Source organism: Tetrao urogallus (assembly GCF_951394365.1).
Source record: "Tetrao urogallus genome assembly, chromosome: 5".
Taxonomy (NCBI): Eukaryota; Metazoa; Chordata; class Aves; order Galliformes; family Phasianidae; genus Tetrao; species Tetrao urogallus.
Window position 1 is genome coordinate 29501980 of NC_136818.1, and position 20716 is coordinate 29522695.

The window sequence follows — 20716 nt, forward strand, 5'->3', positions numbered from 1 at the left end:
TTCATTTTAGTTTTTTTTAAAAGACTTTGAAGATACTGCAAGAGAACCCAGACTGGGCCTATCATTTCAGGAGCTTCCTCCAGCGTTTGTTTTTGTCACTTTGCACATGAAGCAACTTTCTTTTCTCGCAGCGTGTTCCTGAGGCAGGAAGTGCAAGGACTGGGGAATAGTTTTCTCATCGGGCCTTGTTTCTCTTCAGTAACTGAAACAATCTGTAACAAGCCTTATTTAAACAGATACAATGTGGTTTTTTTTTTTTTTTTGGTGTTTTTTTTTTTTTTTTAAATTAAAAAAATATATGCCTGCTACTACCTTATCTTTTATGATTGTCTTTTTATAACAGTTTTTATATACTCAGCAGAGCGTTTTATCTGTTGAAATAAAAATGGCAGATAAAGTTATTGAAGCAAGGAGGCAGCCTTGGACTTCACGGTGAATAAGTGCAACAACTGATTTACCTGTGTACGTGAGCTTCTGAGCTTTTGCCTCTGCTACAGCATTGCAACTTAGCATGCAGAACTTTGGTGAGATGGGAATGGAGTTTCTGAACGTGATGTAGCTCTGACTTTCCAGAAGCTTATTTTGGCTCCAAATACTTTGACAAAAATGCAGAGGGTGATTTCTGTACAGCAGTTTTGTTACTATGATTGACCTAACATTTGTAAAACAAACTTTAAGTGTGGGGTTTTTCTCATGGTTTTTAAACTATTTCTGAGTTGGCAATGAAAATGTATTCATCTGATCTGTTTAGTAACTGTCTTTTTTTTTTCTAATATTACAAATTTAAACTCTGGTAGGACACATCAAGTTATGTGCTCATAGTACTGTGTTTAGTTCATTTCTTCTATTCATACAGATAATGCGTTGGCTTGGATGATTAAATGTGTCTAAATGTGTAGTTGCTGCACATCTAACTCCAGGTGCCAAAAGCATCACTTATGGCTTGCTGATGATACAAACACATTAAAGGTACCTTTTGGGAAATCCTTGCACCACAGGGTTGTGTGTGGTGTCTTTGTGTTCTGTTCTTTAGTGCTGTAAACTGTCCCTAATTAAAGCAGAAGTTCAGGTGTCCCTGTGTGTAGCACCTGTAACTGAGCCATGGACTGAGGGAACCAGAAGGGTGAGGGCCTCCACGTGCCTCCCACCATGCTGATGGTACTCGCACCTGGCTTGAGGAGAACCACTGTGCTTGTCCCAGGGAGCTGCAGCAGCTGCCAGCTGCCTCCTTGCTACGTCCAGCTGCTGCTCAACTCAAGAAAACTGCTTCTTTGTGTTCTGTGTAAATGGAAGTGAGGTGATGTAACAGGAGCTGAGGTGAGAAATCAGCCACACAACTGCAGCGTTGTAAGAAATTCTGCACTTTAGGCGTGTTCCAAAGTATCAGTCAAGTAGCTGTGGGAAATAAAGCCTGTGGTGCTTTGGATGCATGGATGCTTATGGTGGCACTGCATTCTGAATTTACTGCTTTGACTCGCATCTCTACAAGGCTACAAGTACTACTAGGAACAGGCTTCAGCTACAATCCTTCTGTTTCACACCCCAGAACATGTTAGTAGAATGCTAAGGCTATTTAGTGAAGCAGAGAAACTGAAGAGAATTATTGTTATCCCAAGCTCTAAAATGGAGTGTATTCTAACAAGGAGAGTCTGCATGAGAAATCCAAAGTAGTTGTGGTGATCAGTCTTCCTCCAAAGTTTATCAGAGCTGTGAGCCCTCCTCCTTGGTTAAGCAAAGCAAATACAGTGTGCTTAAGTGGCTCTAGTTTCCTACTTGTGTGGTACAAACTATCAGGAAAGCAACTTAGACAGCTATGGGACAACAATTTCAGTGAAAATATCCCCCAAAATGAATAACTTTTAGAGGCCATAAGCTTCACTTCAGTTAAGGAGGAGAACTGCAGTAGATTGCTCTCCAGGGAGTTAGGCAGAGTGAGAACGGAGTTGATGAAAGCAATGCTGTCATTGAGAATTAACTGACATTTATTATAACAATATATTAAATTTTTATAGTAAACATTTTACAATCCAAAAGTTAATATCAAAATAAACACTTGCTGAACTTTACCAGTCATCTGTCTCTGTACAAATACATAAAAGAGGTAGGTTTAAAGACCACAGCAGCTTTGGAAATGGCTTTTAGAAAGTTTTGTTGACTTAATTAAAGCAGTTTTGGAGAGCAACAAACAATAGATTTGAATAGAGTTGTCACCTGAAAGCAGGCAAACCACAGGTACAACACACAGGGAAAGAGATGACTTTGTAAGAAAAGAGGATGAGAAGAATGAGGAATTCACCAAAAGAGTTTCTCTAGCAAGTTTCTAATGTACGAAGATTAAGTGGATATTTTAAAAAGAAAAACACCACTTTCAATTTGATAACATTTTAAGGGTTTGCTTTTTTCTTTTTTTTTTGAAGTATAATTCGCATGCCTAATTAGAGACCGTTCAGGTTTCAATGCTTTTAACAGATTTGAGTTTTCGATGGAAAAGGTATTCAGGATCTTCTGACAAAAGCACTTAAAGAGAGGCCCAGGACAAACATCTACACGACAGTGAACATCAGTCCACTTCTTTCCTTACCTTCTCTGTCCAGCCTTAGGTAGTGCAGTATGCAGAAGGCTCGCATTGCATTTGTGTTTAAATCCCTTCTAGCTGTAAGAATGGCAAGCATCGTGCCTCTAAGGCTTTGCATTCAACTGTGCTCATTCCACTCCTTTCAAGAGCTTTGAATATCATATTTTCTATTTTCCCCAGCACTTCCAAAAAAATCAGCAAAAAAACCCCAAACTTACTGATTTTTCTATATAACCATGTAATCATTAGTAATAGTTCTAACTTCCAACTCACAAAATATCACAAAACTTTTATCAGACCCGAGATCTTCACTTGAAACAGGAAATGCTAATAGTTAAGAGTCAAAAGATCTTTTTTTCTTCCTTCAACTCAATTATAAAAAGCATCGTTGAGGAAAAAAAGAAGGCAGTTTTGGCTTCCTGAACATTCCCTCTCACTGCTCTCCTGTCTTCATTTGGACCAAAATCGAGGGGTGAACACTGTGGTTTCAGACCTTGTGATGTCACAGCCACCCCCTGGTCTTTGCTTCCATGTGTGCAGATGCATGATGCTGCTTGATGCTGTGATGCAGCTCAGCCAGCTGGCAACAGCCCACCTCTAATCTTCCTCTAGAGAAGAAAAGATGGTTATTAGGACACGAGAGACATCATTTTGTAGACAGGAACATTTCAGTATACTGCTTAAAAATTCAAAGGAATAAATTCTACTGTTGCACTTTAATACTGTCAAAAGCAGAGAATACTTAGTATCTCTGGAAATCTGAATGTTACTTTAAAGCAAAAGACTAAATTTATTCCACAGATAGCTAATCATTATGTACTTTCAGCTGTACTCTGCAATGAAATGTTTAAAAAGGAACAGCCTTGAGGGTACACAGCAAGCACGACTTCATTCTTCTCAACACGAAACTGTCTTCAGCTCATACAAAACACTGCTGTTTCTCACGGGGTGAAAGAGCTGCAAGTCAGCTCTGTACATTTCTGTCCCACAGGGTGAATGGGTCCGTCCCAGGCACGCTGCATCAGACTGACGCGGGCATGTGAGAAATCTGACCAGCTTCGCAGTGCACTCATCACCTACACTGCCGTTTCCAATAATGAACGCAAACCTGACCGTATAGGAAGCAGGCCAGCAGGACGAGGTGGTGGAGTTGTCCCTTATGTGGGAGGATGTGCAGCATGTGGAGCTTTGCCTCTGCTGGGCAATTGGCAGAACAGGGGCTCACGGGTACAGATGGCAGCAGACTGATGCTGTGACTGGGATGGCTTTGCCACAGCCTGCCTGATGGGTGGAGAAAGTGGATGAGGCCCTTACAGGCAGCTGCCGGCTACTCTGATGCCTGAGCAGCAGCACAAGCACGGTGCAGGGGGTTCTGCACAGCACTGCCGGGGGAGGAGCCCATGGGAGCAGGTGTGTGGCCAGGCCTGACAGGACAAGAACTGAAACAGAGATGTGGCTGAGCATAGTGCCCTGGCAAAGGCTGCATGGAGGCTGGGTAGCCACCCCCTCAGGCTGCCCACTTGGGTGTGACGCTGGGTGACGTGTTCATGGGCCCTGCTGAGCAAGGAGGTCAGGCTGGGTCATCCCCAGAGGCCTCTTCTACCTCAGCCATCCTGCAGTTCTGTTCTGTTACAGAAGCATAGGACACTCCCGGTTGGAAGGACCCACGAGGATCGTGGAGTCCAGATCTGGGCTCCACACAGGACCACCCCAATCCAAATCCTGGCAGGTCACAGCTAAATCTTATCTATACCACAGATAGCACGTAAGGGGAACTCTGAAGAAAATATTTACCCACCTTTTAATAACCACTTTTGGTTTATTATAAGTAAATATTTTTTGGCTTTTTAAGAACTCCACTGAACTGGGATTTACAAGCCCCTGACTACACAAACTCAGGAAAAACTTATGAACCAGAAACTTTCCAGCGAAGAACTAAGACTTGCACATTTATTTCAGACTAATGTTTTTAAGGCCTTGAAAAACATCAGCTGTGCAACAGAACATTTATTTTCCTGCAACTGAACCATAAAAACCCTCCTAAAATAGATACAGTAATCAAAATCTTAAGTTGGCTTCTCCATTTTTTTCCACAGTAATTACTAACCACAGAGTAACACACAACAGTGTAATTTATAGCCTTAAGAACAACGGCCACAATGCAGCACACAGCTGCACACATGCGCGGTTTCCAGTGCCACAGGGTTTGAAAACCACAGGCTTTTTTCCTCTGTGGACTTCAGCAAAGTTTTTACAGTGATTACGAGCTCAGTTGCAAAGAGAACTGCAGGTACACTGAAATTAATTTAAATGCTCTTCTATGTTCTAAGCCCCCTTGAATGGATGCTGACTACACTGGCCCTGCCCACTGCAAAACCAGCAGTGCAAAACCAGTACAGCAAGGCAGGCCCAACACCTCCCCTCGTGTCAGACACCTGGACAGCTCTGTGCCAGTGCTGCTGCCTCATCTCTAAGCACATCCTTCCCTCACCCACTCTAGTCTAAAAGCCTATAACAAAATTCTCCCCGTTTGTCTTCTCTATCCCTTTCCTACAGAAGCAATTATTTTACCTAACAGAATAAGTTCTCTTACTGCACTCAGGCCCACACAGTGCATGAAACCCTGCCCAGAACCCACCTGATTGATCGATAAGTGGCTTACCGATACAACTCCTGTGAGACACAATCATAGAGCTCCTCGGCAGAAAATACAATGCTGCTATTTATCTAAAACAAATAACAAAGAATTACTTGCAGTAATTTACCAAGTATTGCACACCAATTAAATTATGCAGCTAGTATGACATACCGTTACTGTATTACTTAACAGGCTCTCAAGCTGAGACTGTACATAAAAGAAAAAAATCACATGCAGCATAAAATCAATTATCACTAACTATTATGAGTGCATACAGTGTGACTGACAAATACCACTCCGGCCCCATTTTCTCACAATTCCTGCAAAAACGCACATCTTCCTTCCTTCTGTAATCCTAAAGCAACCAAAAGAAGTTCTGACTCACTTTAATTCCATGCATACAGTCATTCTATATGTGCAGGGCTGGAAAACAGTAATTTCTTCTATGGAAGAGGACCGAAAATCTGAAATATCTTTGTGTTCACAGGAAAAACACAGATATCCTATTGTAAGCACTTACTCATTTCCTCTTCTTAAAATCCTTCAGCACTGAAAAATTCAAGAAGAGCTGGTAATTTCTGTTTATCCTTTTTTAAATTTTTCTGCCAACTGTAGCCAGTATTCTCCACAGTCGAACGCTCCATCTTCTAAAAATGCTTATTAGCTCAGGCTGTTTTGGTGTCTTCAGCTTCGAGGCTTTTCTTACGAAACATTCATAACAAGTGAGTGCTTCAAAACTCACAGAAGCAACTCTAGTACTGGTATAGATTCTAATAATTTTTGTATGTTTTGCCCAAGCATACATCTTAGGTCTAATATCCAGTAAAGTAAATAAAAGCTAATCTTCAAAATTCTAGCTTAATGGCAAGGAACTGCTAAGACAGCTAACCCCCTAAGTACTTTAAATCAAAATGAACTGAAATAGGAGTGCACCTGACAAGATGTTAAAGAAAACTTTATACCTCGAAGCTTATGAGGAAGTTATAGAGTGTCCAAATATCTTGGAAACTACTGTTTGGAGTCAGAACTCTGAAAAAGAAAAGGTTTTGTTTTTTTTAAGTATGCCAAAGGAATCCATGAAATAATTAAAAACCAGCAATCAGATACGCTTCATTAAAAAAAAAAAAAAAAATCAGTTTCTTTAAACAAAAAATAAACTCTTAATTTTTGAAGATTTTTTCCTCCCACTCATCCCTTTCCATTTCCCAAGCCAGACGTGTTCGTAGTTTTCTGAAGAAACCCAAGTAAAATGTGTTAATAAGCAAATAAATAATGTTAAATCCTCAGTGAACTTTATAGAGGTAGTCTGGAGAGTCACAATAATTCCTCCTGGGTTTATAACATAAGAAGAGGCTTAACATTTGGCTCAAAGCACTACAATATCTTCAAATGAAAGACAATTGTTTAAGGATCAAACACTGCAGTACATGGAATTCAGAAAAAAAAATTGGTAAGAGAAGAGCCTACACATTAACTTCCCCCACAAATCCTTAACAGGTCAACATTCATCCTCCTACTGCTGTTTCCAACTAAGCAGCAGTTGGACTACAAGCTCCAGGCCTGGAGCACATGGGCAGGGATTTTACACCGCAGCCATTTTAAAATTCCTTCACATCCTTAAAATTCCAAGCTATTTTAAAATTCCTTCACATTCCTTCCATCTCCAGTAGCTACCATTCTGTTCTATGGAAAGCAGAGACTTCATAAGAGATGTACATTTGAAAAGCTATACATGTTTTCATACATTTTTACTCTGCACCTATTTAACCACTGCTGCTGCTTCTTTCCTAACATTACATCAAAAGTACTTCAAAAGCAAACCCATGGACACCCTTTGCCTTTCCAATTAGTTCAGCTGTGCAAAACCAAACTATGAATGGCCCTCTGTCACACACTGCAACTTCTGATTACTTCAAAAACTCTGCTCTGAGCAACTGCTGGCAAGGCTGGAATGCCATGAAAATGCAATTTGTCCTGGCTGTAGTGTGGGTCTGTGCAGCTTTCTGAATTCAAGTTACAGAAAGGCATGTTACACAGAGATACAGAACGCCAGTATGGGTGTCAGCTACAAAGCAGGAGCTAACTATTACTTCTGGAGCAGAGGGGAGGAAGGAGAGAACCAGACTTAACAATTTATACCTCAAAAGCAACTGGGCTTCCCACCCCATTTGGGATGTTTGTTTCCCTACCAGCATCAGACAGCTGGCAGGACAAATGCACAGACAGATATGATATCAAGAATGGACAGGAAACAGCTCACAACAGGATCCCATACCTGGCTGGGAAAAATGCAAAGTCTATCTGGAAAGGATCAGAAAATTTACTCAGGGAGTAGAAGAAAAACACAATCTGGCAGGGAAAGCAGGTCAGCCTGCCAGCCACTAACAGACACTGAGCTCACAGACAATGAGACAGAAGGCATACAGACTCAAAGCCAAAGTAGAATGTGCAGCAGCTGCTCTCAGAATTCAGCCTGTGTTCACTCTCAGTGTTCCTCCTCCCTGAGCTGCACAGAGGCTGGCGCTGTTCAGCTAATGGAGCCATCTGATGGCAGCAGCCTGATGGACACAGGGCTCAGCCACGAGGCTAAGCGACTTCACTGCAGAAAAGTAAGCTTCTGGACACAGGGATCCGATCTTCTGCCTTATCTAGGGTATAGTGAGTGAAGAGGAATTGCCTTGGGCAGCATGTAAGATATGTAGGACAGTTAATGTTTACAACTAACAGAATGCATTCCTATGTTTTAACAGAAATATATAAAAAAAAAAAAAAAAGAGAAAAACCCCACAGAACGTGTGGGATATTTGACATTGTTTTTGTGAAAGCAACGCATCAGTCTGGTTGAATGGAAGGCATTGCCATCATCAGTAAGTTCTCAAGGTGTTCGTCTGAAATTTTTGATTAACTTTTATTCCTCCTGTATTTCATCCTTGACAATAACTGTTTGCAAGCAGACATTACAGCAAAAAGTGATGACACAAATCATACCAGATAGTGAAGTGTGGGGTATTATTCTCTGGTGCAGTGGAATTCCAAGGTCACAGCCCCCAAGCAATAGGTGAGGATGTGGCTGGGGGGGGCTGCAGACACCCTTCTATCTCAGCGATGCTTCCGGGAGCACAGCCTGAGCCTGCACACATCCCCCTCCCCCCTTCCCCAGCCCTTTCCTCCCATGTCTGTAATAGGAACAGGGAAGGCCGCATTCCTCAGCTTGCCCCTGTCTCCAAACTGCTACTGAGAGGAGTTCATTAATTTCAATTTGGTATCTTTTCCTATAGCACCTATTTCTCAAATAAGGACTCTGCCATTGCCTTTGTTTGCTCTGTGCTCTGGTAAGAGAGGTGTTATAAAAGTCTCTGTCTTAGTTTCAGCTGGGACAGAATTGTTTTCTTCAGAGTGCCTGGTATGCTGCTTGGTATGATTTTGGTTTTAGGAAAAAAAACAGTGTTGAGAACACTGGTGTCTGCAGTTACTGCTAAGCAGTGTCGCACAGAGCCAAGATCATTCCAGTTTCCCATCTCATGCTAACAAAGTGCTGGGAGGGGACAAATTAGGACAACTGACTTAAACTGGCCAGAGGGACATCCCGTGTCATATGAAAGACATGGAAGGAGAGTTTTGAGGGGGTTGGGAGTTCTTCTTGCTCTATTCCAGTGGCTGGGGGCTAGCTGGGCACTGGTTGGTGGGTGGTGAGCAATTGCTACTGCTTAGCTCCTTGTATACATTCACAACTATTATCCTTTTTCTTTTCTCTTACTTTTATCTCAATCCATGAGTTCTATTTTTGTTTTTCCCCGAGTTCTCTCCTCCATCCCTCTGGAAAGAGGAGGAGGGACGGAATGACTGTATGGTGTTCAGCAACCTCCAGGTCAAACCACAGCAGTCTGGTACGGAGATACCATCAGATTCGAATATCTGACTGCTACTCTATACACTGCATTCAAAAACTGGCAAGCAATGTTTTTATGCCAACTAAAAATGGACTCACAAATGTATAAAAAAATTGATGATTTTTTCAGCGCTCTTGAAATCTCAAATTCCTTTATCAAAACACAAAGCAAGGCTGCATATTTTTCACTGTTCACAGGACCATCTCTAGCTAGTGTATCAAAATGCATGAAATTGTTTGCCACAACTTGGGTCAGCACTCCACTCCACCCTCCCTGTGCCCTGGTTCCGGTTCAGACAGTGGAAACTGCAGACGATGAGCTGCTGCCATGATGTTGCACCTTGCACGGCAGTGGTGCCACGTATGGGCTGGGCTAAACCGCATGCAGTTGAACGCCGGGACATGCCTGGATTAACCCTGTGAGGCTCTGGTTAACTTCCATGTCAGAAGATCAGAAAGGCAACAAGGAATGACAAATGGAAACACAAAACTTCTGTGCCACCCAAAATCTTGGTAACTCAGCAATTCCTCATTACACTGCTGTAGTAAGGAACAACAAGCAATTTAACAGCTTCTCTTCTGTCGTCAAGAATGTCTTGGGTTTCACATAAATTAATAATAATAACAAAACCAACAAATGAGTAGTGCTAGTGTATTTTCAAATGGGATTTTCTCTCTGTTTTACTTCCAGAAGGAGATGGCATAAAGAGAAAGACTGAAAGTAAAGCTCTGAATGTAGAGACTTCCGATGAAAATAACTAAATATCTTAGCAGTCTCAGGGAAGAAAGAATTTACTAACTATGCGTCAAGAAAAAGACATCTCAATTCCCTAAGAAAGGCCAACGAACCAGTTTCTCTGCATCTGCTGAACTGTTTTCAAATCAATAGGACTGTTTTTAAGTTAGTTAACTGCAAAACATCCAACTCAAAGATAACATCGGATACGGTAACACTGCACTGCCTTTCTGAAAAGACCTCTAAAAAATTATACTTTAAAATTTAAAAAGTTTAGATGAGAAATTAATAAACCAGTGCTTTCCGAATTCATAGAATCATAGAATCATAGAATCACTAAGGTTGGAAAAGACCTAGAAGATCACCCAGTCCAACCGTTCACCTATTCCCAATAGCTCCTACTAAACCATGTCCCTCAACGCAACATCCAGTCTTTCCTTGAACACCCCCAGGGTCGGTGATTCCACCACCTCCCTGGGCAGTCCATTCCAGTGCCTGACCACCCTTTCTGAAAAGTAATACTTCCTCATGTCCAGCCTGAATTTCCCCTGGCGTAGCTTGAAACCATTCCCCCTGGTCCTATCACTAATGACACGAGAGAAGAGGCCGACCCCCAGCTCACTACAACCTCCCTTCAGGAAGTTATAGAGAGCAATAAGGTCTCCCCTGAGCCTCCTCTTCTCCAGGCTGAACATTCCCAGCTCCTTCAGCCTCTCCTCATATGGCCTGTGCTCCAGACCCCTCACCAGCTTCGTTGCCCTTCTTTGAACACGCTCCAGGGCCTCAATATCTTTCTTGCAGTGAGGGGCCCAAAACTGGACACAGTACTCGAGGTGCGGCCTGACGAGTGCTGAATATAGGGGAACAATCACCTCTCTGCTCCTGCTTGCAACACTGTTTCTGATGCAAGCCAGGATGCCATTGGCCTTCTTGGCCACCTGGGCACACTGTCGGCTCATGTTCAGCCGAGCATCAATCAATACCCCCAGGTCCATTTCCTCTACGCAGTCCTCCAGCCACACCGCCCCAAGCCTGTAGCGTCGCCTGGGGTTGTTGTGGCCAAAGTGCAGGACCCGGCATTTGGCCTTGTTGAAACTCATCCCATTGGCTCCAGCCCAGCTCTCCAGCCTGTCCAGATCCCTCTGGAGGGCGTCGCTACCCCCAGGCAGATCCACGCTTCCAGCCAATTTGGTGTCATCTGCGAATTTACTGAGGGTGCACTCGATGCCCTCATCGAGGTCATCTATAAAGATATTGAAGAGGACAGGCCCCAGCACCGACCCCTGCGGAACACCACTCACGACCGGTCGCCAGCTGGATTTGACTCCATTCACCACCACTCTCTGCGCCCGGCCCTCCAGCCAGCTCCTTACCCAGCCAAGAGTGTACCCATCCAAGCCTCTGACTGCCAGCTTCTGCAGGAGAATGCTGTGGGAGACAGTGTCAAAGGCTTTGCTGAAGTCTAGGTAGACCACATCAACAGCCTTTCCTTCATCCACCAGATGGGTCACTAGATCATAGAAGGAGATCAGGTTGGTCAAACAGGACCTGCCCTTCATGAACCCATGCTGGCTAGGCCTGATCCCCCGGTCACCCTGCACATGCCGCATGATCTCCCTCAAGACGATCTGCTCCATAACCTTCCCTGGCACCGAGGTCAGGCTGACAGGCCTGTAGTTCCCCGGATCCTCCTTACGACCTTTCTTATAAATGGGAGTCACATTGGCAAGCCTCCAGTCATCTGGGACCTCACCAGTCAACAAGGAGCGCTGACAGATGATGGAAAGCGGCTCGGCTATCACCTCCGCCAGTTCCCTCAGCACTCTTGGGTGGATCTCATCTGGCCCCATCGACTTGTGACAGTCCAGCTGGAGCAGTAGGTCTCTGACTGTTTCTTTCAGAATCGCAGGGGGGTTAGTGTGCTCCCCGGCCGAGCTTACCAGGTCAGAGAGAGGGGTATCCTGAGGATAACTGGTCTGACTTTTAAAGACAGACGTAAAGAAGGCATTCAGAACCTCCGCCTTTTCCTTATCCTCAGTGGTCACATTCCCAGCCTCATCCAGCAAAGAGTGGATATTCTCCTTTGTCCTCCTCTTACTGTTAATGTATTTATAAAAGAGTTTCTTATTCCTTTTCACACCAGCAGCTAGGTTAAATTCAAGCTGGGCTTTTGCCTTTCTGATTTCACCTCTACACATCCTAACAACTTCCCTGTATTCATTTTGAGTGGCCTGTCCCTCTTTCCACAGGCGGTAGATTCTCTTTTTCTCCCGGAGCCTCAGGAATAGCTCCCTATTCATCCACGCCGGTCTTCTTCCCCGCCGGCTCATTTTGCAGCTCAGGGGGACTGCCTGCTCCTGCGCCCTTAAGACTTCCTTTTTGAAGAGCAACCAGCTCTCTTGGACCCCTTTGCTTGCTAGGACTGAATGCCAGGGGACTCCCCCTATTAGTCCCCTGAACAATTCAAAGTCCGCCCTCCTGAAGTCCAAGGTAGCAGTATTACTATTCCCCCTCCAGGCTCCACCGTGAATCACGAAGTCTATCATTTCATGATCACTCTGTCCAAGACAGCCTCCAACCTCCACATCTCCCACCAAACCTTCCCTGTTTGTGAACAGCAGGTCTAGTGGGGCAGTTCCTCTCGTGGGCTCTCCGACCAGCTGTATCAGGAAGTTGTCCTCTACGCATTCCAGAAACCTCCTAGACTGCTTCCTTTGTGCTGTGCTGTACTCCCAGCATACGTCAGGGAAGTTAAAGTCCCCCATGAGGACAAGGGCAGGCGACTGTGCAGCTCGTGCCAGCTGCTTATAGAATACCTCGTCTGTTTCTTCATCTTGATTTGGGGGTCTATAACAGACGCCCACCAGGGTGCCTGTCTTGTCAGCCCTTCCTCTGATCTTTACCCATAGGGATTCAACATTATCGTCCCCAGTCATAATCTCAGTAGCGTAAAAGCATTCCCTAACATAGAGAGCTACACCTCCACCCCGCCTTCCTTGCCTATCTTTCCTGAAGAGTTTATAGCCATCCATTGCAGCACTCCAATCGTGGGAGCAATCCCACCACGTTTCCGTTATGGCTACTAGGTCATAGTTTGCCTGCTGCACAATGGCTTCCAACTCTTCTTGTTTGTTGCCCATGTTGCGTGCATTAGTGTAGACGCACCTCAGCTGAGCCCCTCGCCTCTCACCTAATCCCACTACCACTTCCCCAGGCTGCTCTCTAGCAGGCCTGGCTTTATTCCCCCTCCCCCTTCCTATCTAGTTTAAAGCCCTCTCTAGAAGTCCCGCCAGCTCCTGGGCAAGTATCCGTCTCCCTTTTGGATTTGAATTGTAAACATATTATAAATTCCACTCTACCACAGAATTCAGGTTACTTCCTGCAGTAGGTAACAGATACCTGCATATCTTGCACTGCATATCTTGCACTGCATTGGTACAAATGTCTGAGTTCTGTAGCTAACAGTACTTAAAAAAATGGCTTATAAGCCATTTTTTGTGAGCAATTTTGAACAAAGTATTTTTTTTTCTTAGTGTACAGCTTAAAAAAACACCAACTAGAAAGAACTACATAGATTCACCGAAGACAAAACACACTTCTGATTTTGAAAAGGATTTCACATCTAAATGAACTTGGTCGGGAACCACAACACAGTAAGGTTCCATGTCAAACTCCCCAGTGGGGCATGCAGACCCTTGAATCAGAATTTACCCTCTGTCGAATGACACTTGGTTTACACAAACACTTTCAGACACACTTAAATGCTGCCAATAAAGCTTTCAAAAGGTTAAGAAAGCTGTCTGTTTCTAGCATTCCAATCACTATGTTAAAGCAAGACCAACAAGACATAAGAAGATATTTCAGAAGACTAGCCATAAAAGGCTACAAGCACTTCCAGTCCTCTATTGGCACACACCTCAACTTCAACAGGTGAAAAGTTAAACACATCCTCAATGCGTAGAGAGGAGGGAAGTCCAGTACGTACACCCCAGCAGCCATTTCTTGTGATGCATTCTGCATTTCTTCAAACAGAATTTCTGAAGAACTAATCATCTGTGATAAATAGTTAAACTTTTCTTCTCTCCAAACGTGAAAGGCCCAAATACTTTTCAGTGGGATCAGTGGAAGAACTTTTAAAGTGATGAAAAAATTGGCACAAACTTGGAAACCATGAGTTGCATAAATTCTTCTGTTGCTCAAAGAGCTACTTGAAAACCAAAAAATATTTCAAGGATCAGGACCCACAATGGGCCCTTTGTAAACTAGTTCAAAATAATATCTAACACAACTAACAATACTCAATACAATACTAGCGTAAGCCATCGCTGAAAAGATGCAGAAATACTACTCAAAGCAATTAAAAACAATTTATATACTTCAGTTATAGAAAACGACTTGCAGACCAATATCACTGCTTTGGAATAAAGTGAAGACTGCCAACAGATTTTTCTTCCTACTCTTCCCACCTTTGGCATTTTATAAATAACGTAGTACACTTGCTTTAAAGCATCCAGAGAAGCACTCGGGTAATCTCCAAAACGCTGAGAGCAATGGATGAGGTGCTGAGTTTCGGTAATACTGCACACCTGAGAAACATTTCATGGCTTCACAAGTAGACGTACAAACTTTGGAGATTTAATCATCTTTCTCTGTTGTGAATCCATGTTATGCACACGAGCACGTACCATGCTCTTCTCTATGTAAAGGGGAAAGGAGCCATTTGTGCTCACTTCTTCATCAGTAAATTTCAAGAAGACAGTGATAGAACAGGAGCTCCCATGATCAGCCACATCTGAGACAACTATGAAGTAATGTTTTGTTTGCACGGAGCCCTGCTGCCAACAGGCAGGTTACATACAGATGCTAGCTGTACTAGTTATTGCCTTTACTGTAACACTGCCTAACATCTATGGCATGCAGCACATTGCCATGTCATTTCTGTTCTGCTATCAATGTCACTGTAGGAAGAAACAACGATAAAAGTCTGTACTGCATGACGGAAGTCTCGAGGGCAGGGTAAGATGCACAGAGCTGTTGGTGAGAATTCTCCCAAGAAGCAGCCTGTTTTTCATAATATCTGTATTTGTCACAAGCATGTTCAGGTCAGGTCTGAACAGACACAGCAGTGTTGCAGAATCTGTTTGTTTATGAGGAAGTGCACAATCACACACTTATCTCAAGAAGAGCAACTGTGTTTTTCTAACTGTTTTTAACAACCACAAAGCCTGAACTTCTAATGCAGCTGCACTTTCAACACAACTTATTTTTAAATATTCCAAACTTTCACAAGAGTTTTTTTCTTATTTGTTTTAGATAGCAAGGAACAGAAGCTACCATGATTTGTCACTAAACCTTTACTGTCTCCAAATTTTCAAGTTAAAACTTTTTCACTACTTTTTCTCCAGATGCTTCATTTTCTGTAATCACACCAATTGCTGTAAGGTACTATTTCAAAAAACAAAACAAAACAAAACAAAAAACTAAATAAAAAAAGAAAATATATACACATTAAATTCAGCCTCAGAAGCATTGAGATACTCTGGTAAAATGAGCCTCCTCACTTTCACAAACTTCAATTTTCTGTTTTGATATCCTGTTATAAATATATACCATGTATGTGTTCTGTATGTTACACATGTAACTGCGGTGACCTAAAAGCACAGCTGCTGACTCCAGCTGGAAAACCTACTCAGAAACCTCACACTAAGATGAAAACAGACACGTTTTACTGCTCCTGAATTTCCTGACCCACGATGCCCCCTACTGCAACTCCAGGGACAAATTCACAGCAAGCTTTTCAAATTGAAATATTTTAAGAAAACCACTTTTATTTACAGAACTAAAAATAGTAGTATAGTAATAATACTGTAGTTTAGTAGTAGAAAAATTTAAGAGTATTTCAGAATTATTTCATAAATGTTACTGAGTTTCAGCATAATCACGTGAAACAGAAAATAGATTCCTCATTTCAACAAAGGACCTGAGTCCTGTTTGCCTCAAGCACTCTTCTAATCAAAAGGCAAATTTCTGAAAAACAGATTTCTCTGACATAATGGCAGACCTTGTTATTTTAGAGTTCTTCCACAAGGGGAAATATAGAAGGTAGGTTTCTTCCAGTAAGAGAAAAGAAAAAGTGTCAGAAACACCTCCGTTAAGGATGCTTACAGCAGTATCTGTAACTTCAATCACAATTGCAAAGCAGTTCCCATAAGTACCCTTTACAGGACATGAGCAGGAAATGGAGAGAGCTGCACAGTCAAGAGAACTTGAAGCATTCTTCTGTAGCTGTTCCTGCTGCTGGTTAAACTTCACTGTTACAAAACAAGGACCATGTAAAGACTGCACAAGAAATACCTTCATCTTTCTGCAGTCCATATTTATTGTTCAGCACACACACAAAATAAAAAAAAAGGAGGAAGAAGGAACAGAGGGAACACTATTCTGCCACAGCAGAGTTCAGCTTGTTACCATTGCAGCAGCACAGGTTTTGACTCATAAAGAATACTCCATAATTAAGTAACAATGAAATCTCAAAATTCCATTTAAACATTAGAAATATACCCAACTCCAGCAGGCCTCACATTTGAAAAAATAAGTGTTCTAAATGATTGTCAGCTCTTGCCACCAGAGCTAATGCAGCATTTAACCACGTCACAGCTGCTGTAACACTACAAGCAGTGCCAGTGGCTTGTCATCACATCAAAACAAGTTCTAAGTCATAAAAGAAAATTCACTACAAGAAATCTGGTGGTCTACCAGTCAGCTAGTCATTTCTTATTGATTATTGATTAATTATTCTTTCATTACCAATAAATCGTACTAGATATAATACTGAGATATTACTGAAAATTATGAAACTAAGCATGCACATGTAACCTCTAGTTTGGCACCAATAGTTAAGTGACTTTTAGGACTCCGTGACTGCTGTTCTTACGACTTACAACTAGCTGAAATGCTCACCTATGAATTCCTTCAAGGATATAATTCACAGCTGCTAACAGTTTCTGCAGTCCCGAAAAAGCTTCTTCGAATGAAGACTTCGCAATTACTGTGTTGGACTCTAACTTCTGGAAAATTTCAAGCCTAATATTACAAAAACAAATATGAAACAAAGAAAAGCAGTAAATAAAAATCCTTTGAATTCATTGTTGTTTGTATGCACTGCATTCTGACTATTAATAAGGCAAGGTCAAACATCAATCTATATTATAACCACATAGTCTAAAGAAGTCTAGGAAGCCTATGCCCTACAATTGTTATTCTCTGCTTAAAATTTTCCTTGTCAACTCTCTAACAGTATTTTACCTCTAACCATTACCTAAACAGATTCATCATTAAATTTTACTTGAAATAAAAACATCTGTTCATATGTAACTTGAGCAAGCCTCTGCAAACCCCCCGGAAGAGGGTGTTTAGGCTGAAGAAGCAAAGAAAACTGTTTTCTATGTACTTTTCCAAGCTTTTTCATTTTCCGTATTTAGTGGATCAGGGCTGACACCTTTCCTTCAGTAGTTGCAGCAGTGGGACCAGAAGCTGCATTGCATTCACAAAGAATAAGCTCCACTGGTGGGAGACAAGCAGGATTTTTTTGATGTAAGATGAGTGTGAAATGACCTACAATTCTAGAATGTTGTATTTTCTTCACACCACAGTCTTTAACAGGCAGCGAGATCCAACAACTCGGCTCCATTTTTATTTCAAGAGGTATTTTTGAAATAGATTTTCCTCGTGAAACAATGTCTATTTGCAACCACGAAATTGAGAAATATCCCAGCCAGAGAACCAACTATCCCCGCTCTGGAGGTGGAATTGTTTTACACTGCTTTCTGATGCAGATCCTCATTTGGCCAGAACAGCACATGAAGTCATCTTCCAGCCAGCTTCAATTCAGATTAATCTGCATTGGTGTAAGCCCAAAAGAATTACACTGGTGCAGCTCCACAGCATACTGAAAGGTTAGTTTAGAAGTGGCATGGGTAGGGTTATTATCACTGTTTGTTATATGAGTTCTTAACAGATAATAAAAAAAAAAAAACGTTCCTTTATGCTTGACAGAACTCAGAGCCCACGTCTCAAAAAAGATTTTAGATTAAGACTACAGAAACCTCACAGTATTTATTCATGCTTTTTTAAAATAACATGCAAAAAAAAGCAGTGTTGAAATGATTTTCAAGCAGCGTCTTCAAAAATAAAAAAAAAAACAGATTTAAGACTTCTATATGGAGGGACTTTTTTTACATGCAATTTTGAGCTTATGTGAGAAATGAAATGAATGAGCAGACTCTGCATTTGGATACTTCACCTTTAAGGTGAAGAAATTTGCTTAGAAACTATTGGAAAACTATTTCCAATAAATTAAGGTTTAAAAAATAATCTAAAAAGTGCTTCTGCATAGGGTAGTGCAGTTCCACAGGGTTTGAGAAGGAAGTCACCAAAGGAAAACACAGAGCTTGAATGCCTCTTTCTATGGAAAAAGATTAAATTTTCATTGAAGTCTCCCATTTGTGCACCTTATGAGCTCTTCAACACTGTAGTCTTAAGTAACTCATTCAATTAAGTTACTCATATGCTGCCAGGAAAAAGAACAGCAGGCTATACAGATCAGTGACTGCATCTATATAACAGTTCTTATGCTCCTCACTTCTTTGTATGAAATGTTTGTTTGGTTTTTTTTTATGCTTTCATTAATTTCAATTAATTACTAATAGCTTCTTCTCTAAAATGAGCAAAAACAAGCAGTTCGTATGGTATTTTTGAATGGAAATGACGTAAAGTTATGTTTAACTTTGACATTTCTGTAGTACATCATACCTGTACAAATTCATTGTATTCCATACACCTTCAAGGACTGACCAGATCTCCTGGTGCCTGTCTTCTTGAGCAACGTGCATGCTTGCAGGCAGCCCTTTTTCTCCACAGTTTTGGAGATTTGGTATTGTTTCTTCCATTCTTTCGCACAGAGAACTTTTTGAAAGAATCGTGCTGTCTTCAGATGAATTCTGCTCACTGCCTGCTCTCGCCTTAAAAAATTTTAGAAGCAAATATTGAATGTATTTAATTTCCTATCTTAAGGAAATTTGAAAACTTTTAATTGCTTCAGGTTGCTTTTGCTGTTGTTAAGGTAGCGCTCAAAAAAGCAAGGCATATCTTTCCAACTTTAATCATCCTTATGACAGTCTCTGTATCTAATGCACCTCTCAGCCTTTTACCAAGATTTTCCTCTATAATTGTAGATCAGGAAACAGAAGCAAAGGTTAAAACCCTACATCAAAGCTTCACAGGTAAGTTTCATCAAAGCTTTCACAGGTAAAATCAACTACAACACTCTTACTTGCACATGGAAAGACAACACTGCTCTCTCTCTCATGAGTGATGGCACACTCCTCTGCAATAGCAGAAGTATTCATACATCAGTGGCGAACCAACACAGGAGATGTATCCAGGTTAAACTGATGTGACACAAACAAGTCTGTTAAATGACATTTCCTTATGAGGTCAAAAGTCAGATAAGCACAGGAGGAAACAAGCTTTCAGAAAGCTTCCTTCTCAGTGTGGCACTGATCACAGAATAGTGGCTGACTGCAATGCACGCAGAACTTAGGACTGCAGCAGAGAACCAAGACTCATGAACACAAGATACTAGATCGTCCTTCCCTTCCTTGATCTTCCTCTTCTTCCTTTCCCTTTCAGCATTTTCCAAAAGTTAAAATAAGTTTTTACAGGTATTCTGACCCGCACTCTTTTTTTTCCACATGAAGAAAGATTTCAAGTCACCCAGGGTCACTATTCCCTTCGTATGCCACTACACTCAGAACTAACAATCATTGCAAACCAAGACACTGACATTTCTTCCATGATAACTCATAGGTGAATTGCACGTAAGGCCATGCTTCTCAGAGCACAAAAGTTATCAGAACACTCTTTACTAACTACCACAAAGCATACGGTATAAAAGAAGTCCCTCCTGTGTATGTATTAATATAGGAATACAGCTACTGAGATAAAGAAAGATGAAATAACGTGGCCAGGAATAATAATACAGGATTGATACAAAAAAATAAATCCTTAATTTTAATCCCTAAGATCATCTTTAACAGTTACAAATGCAATATAAAACCAAGATGTTTTTCCTGAAGGCAACTGAAGGTAAAGTTTTTCAGTCACATTCCAAATACTAACACATTTATATTAGAAAAAAGCCTACCAAGCATACATGTAGAGATAGATGTTTGCTACAGGAAAATAGAAGTTAAATTTGGGGGTTTATTATAAAACAACCAATGTATTGCAATATTTTCTGCCATAGTTTTTTAAAATTCTGTGAATAATTTAAATATCGAAGCCTGGTTTACAATACAAACACAGAGCAATTTCAAGAACCAATTAGGTGAACGAATATTGAAACACCTCTCACCTCTGTACATGTTTGGTATAGCTTATTCACTTTCTCATAAGCCCGGGGCAGCACTCCATCATAATCAGACCTCAAACTGAAAGCATGCAGTAATTTCTTGGTTTCCTGGAGCAAGACAACAGCTGTTGAGGTGTCCAGTGTTTTACCTGACATTTACATGTTAACATGGGAAATAAAAAAGTATAATAATTAGATGCTAAGCATTGTTAGCACTGCATTGTTAGGAGACAATTTTAATACTCAAATATCTGAATTAACTAAGGTGGATATAAGGCCTTGAAAAATGTCTCAGAAACATCAGATAAAGAAACCTCAAGAGAAATATTAGTAACAGGGCGTACAGCTAACATTTCTCCATCTTAACCAAGTCCTCCAAACTTATCCACAACCTGGCAAGAGGCTCTAGTGGCATATCTAACATAATAGATATGGAACAGCAATATCCCAGAGGAGCTGCATCTGCT

The 20716-nt window shown here is 41.5% G+C and overlaps 1 protein-coding gene across 1 annotated transcript in view; it reads right to left on the bottom strand.

Annotated features, from left to right (window-relative positions):
• Window positions 1–3077: 3077 nt before the first annotated feature.
• The window catches only part of SWT1 (SWT1 RNA endoribonuclease homolog), a gene marked incomplete at both ends in the record, with an annotated part of 34077 nt that continues 16438 nt past the window's right edge, over window positions 3078–20716 (bottom strand). Inside the window, 6 exons of the mRNA XM_079536135.1 lie at window positions 3078–3183; window positions 5238–5302; window positions 6176–6242; window positions 16799–16921; window positions 18650–18851; window positions 20246–20398. Coding sequence (XP_079392261.1) covers window positions 3078–3183; window positions 5238–5302; window positions 6176–6242; window positions 16799–16921; window positions 18650–18851; window positions 20246–20398 — 716 coding nt within the window. The remainder of the gene's footprint in view (window positions 3184–5237; window positions 5303–6175; window positions 6243–16798; window positions 16922–18649; window positions 18852–20245; window positions 20399–20716) is intronic.